We start from the raw sequence: 5650 nt of genomic DNA on the forward strand, positions 1-5650 counted from the left end.
CACGGCGGAACGCCGTCGTGAGGAAGGAACGGCGGCGCGGAGGAACAGAGAGACCGTTCGTTCGGGGGTGGGATAGCGCTGAAACCTGGAGAACTTGGGCTGTTGGCATGAATGGAAAGAAGTAGGCCTTAACAGCCCGATTACTGAGAGGAACGCGAGGTCGTTCCGCGGAGCAGCGGCCCGCGAGACGGTGCTGCGACGCGGACGGGCGTCCTGGCTCGCCTGACTTTGATCTGCATCGCACGTTCGAGGACCCGACGACTGAGACTGTCAAATTGCTGTGAAGGCTCCTAGGTAGCTGTGTTATACTGTTTTTTAATTTTGTTTGCTAGGAAGGAAATATATAGTTCGAGTATAATTACAAATTAGTGCAATGTATGTGAACAGAGATGTAGCTCAATTGGTAGAGCATTAATCTATGTTGGATATAGAGGCATGGAGATCCGTACATCGCATATCCAATTAAACTTTTGCTTATTCTTTGGTCAATCACTATCATTTTTCCTGCAAAAACTGTGTCTTTAAAGCCAACAAGCTAAAACCCCGACAAATACTGAATTTTTTCATGTTTTTTCCCGGTACAAATTGGGTATCCTTTGAATAGTTATTTTAGGAAAAAATATTACCATAATACGATGATGTGGATCTTTTAACATTTGTTAATTTCTATTACTCCATTCGGAATTAGTTGTCGTAGAAATGGATAAAAAAAGATGTATACAGAACTCAAATATGTCTAGATACATTCATTTTGTCTGACAAGTATTTTGCGACGGAGGGGGTATTATTTGCTGGCAAATATTGGACTGGTGTACTGCTGTACGTTTCAAAGCAGCAAGCAAGGATTCGAGTACCCAAATACCGTAGCAGCCAAAAAGCTAGCCTGAACCTTCGTGGAACTTTCGTGGGGCCCATTTTCAGTGGCCTTGCGTTACCACAACCCCACCGCTTTCCTTCATGTGATCCGCCCCTCCCCCATTACGTCACACGCCTATCTCCTCTCTATAAAGGATTGAGTATTCTGCCCACAGGCCACAGCCATTACCACGCCTCGCACAATTGTCGCCAGGCAAGACAAGGGGAAGGTCTCTGACAGCTAGCAAGAGAGCAAGGCGATGTCAATGGCGGACGAGCAGAACGACGCTGGCCCGCCCGGGGCGCCGCACTTGCTGCTGCTGGCGGTGGTGGTGGGGCTGCTGGTTGCGTGGCCGCTTTTCCTGGGTGGCAGCCGCGAGGCGGTCATCGATACCATCGCCAAAGCCATCGCCGAGCTGCTCGGCCCCGTGGGCCTGCTCCTCCTCCCGCTGGGGCTCCTCCTCCTCATCCACCTCCTCTCCTGCGACGGCGGCTCGCCCGACGCCGTGTACCATGTCGGGGGATCCCCCATCGGCGTGGCGCTCATGCTGGTCCTCATCCTCGCCCTCCTCTACTACCGGTCGGCACTCTTCGGCAGCGGCGGAGGCGACGACAAGTAGGCGCCTGCCAGTAGGTAGAGTCTCTTCTCGGGGTGGCTGGTTGGGTTTTCTTTTCCATGTGCTTGTTCTCTTCCGCCTCTCCTCGTCGTCGGTAGTCATGCATCCTGCACCACCGGCCAGCAGGCAGCAGTAAATAACAAAGTGACAACTTTGCGTTTAACCTGTTCCAAGTGTTGCATTCTAATCTTTGTTCTATTGGCATCCATCTCACGCGCCCAAAGACAGACAAACAAAAAGTTGGAACTGAATTTGACGTGGTCTGTGCGTTTTGTATCGATAGTGCATGAGACGCTGCAACTGCCTCGTGTCGTGTAGTGTACTACTCCAAAAGCTCATGGTGTTCAGTTTGTTGATAGTAGCTGAAAATGAAAACATAACTTTGAATCTCCAAAAGGAAAAAAAATTTGAAACGAAAATGGCAATTTGAAGTCAGTTCTGAAACATCCGTGTACTAACAAGTGACGATAAACTCATCCTAGGCAGGAACGTAGTTGCTTACTACTTGGTATCTCATGGTTTAAATAGACGCGCTTCTCTGTTCTCTATGTACTGGATCGGGCTCAGTTACTCATGAGTGACGCGGTGGGGGAGTTCCGCGGGTGTACTGATGTGATTTGGAAGCAAACTAGAAGCAACATGCACGCTTTGCTGCGCCCGCTGACAGGAGTGCATCATGTACTGCACACACTGTGCTAAGATGTTTTGCAATGAGCTTGCATTTAAGAAATTACAATTTGAATAATTTGGATAGAGGCACAATGAAAAAAGACTAGACCAACTGGGGAGGAACCCAGCGGCATTATGTTTTAGAGATTATGTTTAAGAGAGAATGTGAGACCTAAATTTGACCTGAAGAGAGGTCGAACCCAGGTTAGTGGGGCGAAACCACCGCGCTCCCACCACTGAGTTATGAGCTCATCCACGGATACAGGCACACTATATTCATCCCCTTGCTCGTATAGAAAATGTAAATTTCACCTTGAATCATAAACTGTTTCTTTTCGGTAAAAGATCGTTGGTTTTAACTTTCAAGAAAAGAATGAATCTTTAATTTTCGTAGTACTTCCTAGTTGTGCTTTTTCATGTTGTTTGCTACATTTGAACCATTCGGTGTATTTAAATTTGAATAATTCGTTTTGTAAACTTTGAATTCAGTTTGTAAACTATATGAGACAGGACTTTCAACACCAGGGTGGCCCTACACCCTCTATGAAATGTAAATTAAAAAAAAACAAAAAAAAATCTGAAACTTTGAAACAACAAACACGATAAAGCATTCAACGTACCAGCAAAGTTTCAGCTTCAAATAACATTCGAGGAGCCCTCACCTAAAAAAACCAAAATCAGTGTTCAAAGTCTTTGTGCTCTTTTGAGCAGTATTTTTTTTAGGGGACCTCGACAGTTATCTGTGGCTGAAAATTTACAAGAACTTCAAAAGTTTGATCATATTTGATCCCCTAAAGTTTCATATTTTTAAATTTTTTTCATTTCTTTTTTGAATTTACTGTTCATGAGGGTGCAGGGGCACCAGGGAGCTCTCAAAACTTTCTCAAACTATATTCGTGATTTGCTTGAACCTTCATACTTATGTTTAGTTTCTATATGTGTGCAGTTTATATGTAGTTGTAATGTGAACTAGAATGCATAAGTTAAAAAACGAAATTACACTTCGTTATATTTAAGGGATCGGCTAGGTCCGGCCAAAAGTTTGCGGAGTAAATATACTTCACTAAACTTTACTCGACCGGAAATTTCTCAATTTTATAGGGGATCGGCTAGAGTTGACCTAAAGTTCTAAGGAAAAAAAACTAGTCTGAACTTTAGCAGAACTTTCCTGGTGCCCACTTTCAGTAGCCTTACGTTACCACCACCCCACCACTTTTTTTCCTTCATGTCATATCCGCCCCTCTCCCATTACATCACAAGCCTATCTCCGCTCCGCTCCGCTGCACTAGTCACACTCCCACCCCTCTCTAAAGGCTCGAGTACTCTACCCACTGGCCACAACCATTACCACGCCTCGCACAATTGTCGCCAGATGAGACAAGGATTGCTAGCAAGAGAGCAAGGAGGTGTCAATGGCGGACGAGCAGTACTACGCTGGCCCGCGCGGGGCGCCACATGGGCTGCTGCTGGCGGTGGTGGTGGGGCTGCTGGTTGCGTGGCCGCTTTTCGTGGGTGGCCGCGGCGAGGCGGTCACCGATGCCATCGCCGAGCTGCTCGGCCCCGTGGGCCTGCTCCTCCTCTCCTCGGATCACGGCCCTGGTGTGTTTGCGTTCGGCGGCTCGCCCGACTCCGTGCTACACGTCGGGGGATCCCCACATCGGCATGGTGGTCATGTTGATCCTCATCCTCGCCCTTCTCTACTACCGGTCCGAGCTCTTCGGCGGCGGCGGCGGAGACGACGACGAGTAAGCGCCTGCCAGTAGGTAGAGTCTCATCACGGGGTGGCTGGCTGGTCTGGTTGGTTGGTACTAGAGTCTAATGCCAGCAGTAAATAAAGAAGTGACAACTTTGAGTTTAACCTGTTCCAAGTGTTGCATTCCAATCTTGGTCCAACTGGCATCCATCTCTCCCAAAGACAAAAATAGTTGGAACTGAATTTGACTTGGTCTGTGTCTTTTGAACCGATAGTGAGACGCTAGCTGCAACTGCCTCGTACCGTGTAGAGTGTACTACTACAAAAAGATCATGGTGTTCTGCTGATAGTAGCTGAAAATGAAAACATAACTATGAATCTCCAAAAGGAAGAAAAATAAAAAAATGGCAATTTGAAGAAATTTCACGGGTTGTTTAGCTGAACCATCCGTGTACTAACAAGTGACGATAAACTCATTCTAGGCATGAAAGTAGCTTGCTTACTACTTCGTGGTATCTTATGGTTCCTTTTTGCAAATAGAAATGCGCTTCTTTGTTCTATGTGTACCGGATCGGGGCTCACTTACTCTTGAGTGACGTGGTAGGGGAGTTCGGCGGGTGTACTAATGTGATTTGGAAGTGAACTAGAAGCAATATGTGCGCTTTGTCGCGCTGACATGAGCACTCTGTGCTATGATGTTTTGCAAACAGCTTGCTTGTACTAACAAATTACAATTTAGATAATTTGGATATAGGCAGAACACCATGGTCGTTGCTTTTAGGTAGATGACAAATTGTTGTTTACAATAATTTGTGATGAAATTTTACAATTACAATTTGCTCATACAGAAAATGTAAAATTTTGTCACAAATGATAAATTGTTGCGTTTAGGTAAAAGATCGTTGGTTTAAACTTTCAAGAAAAGACTGAATCTCTGATTTCGTTAACAGAACTATTAATCAGCACAAAGTCACGCAGAATATTATTAAGAAAATTGCAAACAACTCATTGACACAAAAAAGAGGAGAAAACCCAAATAGTAAAACATAGTAACATATTTTCAATAACATAGTATAACCCAAATAGTAAAAAACATTTTCAAAAAATATTGTGCTAAGCCATTCTGTTCAGTACATAGTAACTATGTCGTCAGAAGCAAATGTGCGTCTTGCTGCATGCTTTTCCTTTTTCATTGTGTATGAAACTCTCATTTTTATATCCGTTTTAATAATTCAATAGTCCAATAATATAAAAAATAAATTCAGAATTTATACTACTAACTTTATTTTCTAATAAATAACATCATTTTGCTATGACAAAACAAAATTTATTTCACATCAAACAAACACGAAAGATAGCGAAACTTGGATCAATAAGTGTAACTAGGTACAAGAATACAAAAAAGTTTTTTTTTTCGTTTTCGGGGGAAAGAGACTTCCATTAACTTAACCTGGATCAAAACGATCCAATTCACAAAGGTTTACAACCCCATTTGGGCCAGACCCTATCTAGACTGTGGTCTTAATTAACATCAACTCGACCGATCCTAACAAGTTCATGACCTATAGAATTTTTACACCTGATCGCATTAACTATCACCTTCCGCTCTCCTCTGACCAAGGCCTTTGTCTCCTGAACAAGGCAAGCATCACATGATATGTCTGTGGTGATTTGATTAATCATCCTCGCCACCATTAAACAACATGTTTCTAAGATAAATGGTTGCCAGCTCCATTACAGAGCAAGTGTGACACCCTCTCTGCATGCTGCCAACTCAGCCACCAGTGCATCATCGCATGGGAAGAGTGAAAATTAT

General features: G+C 44.2%; 1 protein-coding gene and 1 pseudogene across 1 annotated transcript; both read left to right on the plus strand.

Annotated features, from left to right (window-relative positions):
• The first annotated feature begins 1020 nt into the window (after positions 1–1020).
• On the plus strand, positions 1021–1635 carry LOC125534576 (uncharacterized). The gene has a single exon (XM_048697764.2). The coding sequence runs from the start codon at positions 1116–1118 to the stop codon at positions 1473–1475; it is 360 nt and encodes a 119-aa protein (XP_048553721.1). The 5' UTR covers positions 1021–1115; the 3' UTR covers positions 1476–1635.
• Positions 1636–3412: 1777 nt separating this feature from the next.
• Positions 3413–4212, plus strand: LOC125534575 (uncharacterized; annotated as a pseudogene).
• The last annotated feature ends 1438 nt before the right edge of the window (positions 4213–5650 follow it).

This window comes from Triticum urartu, chromosome 2A (assembly GCF_056163025.1).
Source record: "Triticum urartu cultivar PI428250 chromosome 2A, HENAU_Tu73, whole genome shotgun sequence".
NCBI classification, from domain to species: Eukaryota; Viridiplantae; Streptophyta; class Magnoliopsida; order Poales; family Poaceae; genus Triticum; species Triticum urartu.

What these genes read in the sequence shown, in the direction of transcription:
- LOC125534576 (XM_048697764.2), top strand. Translation starts at nt 1,116, where the DNA reads ATGTCAATGGCGGACGAGCAGAACGACGCTGGCCCGCCCGGGGCGCCG.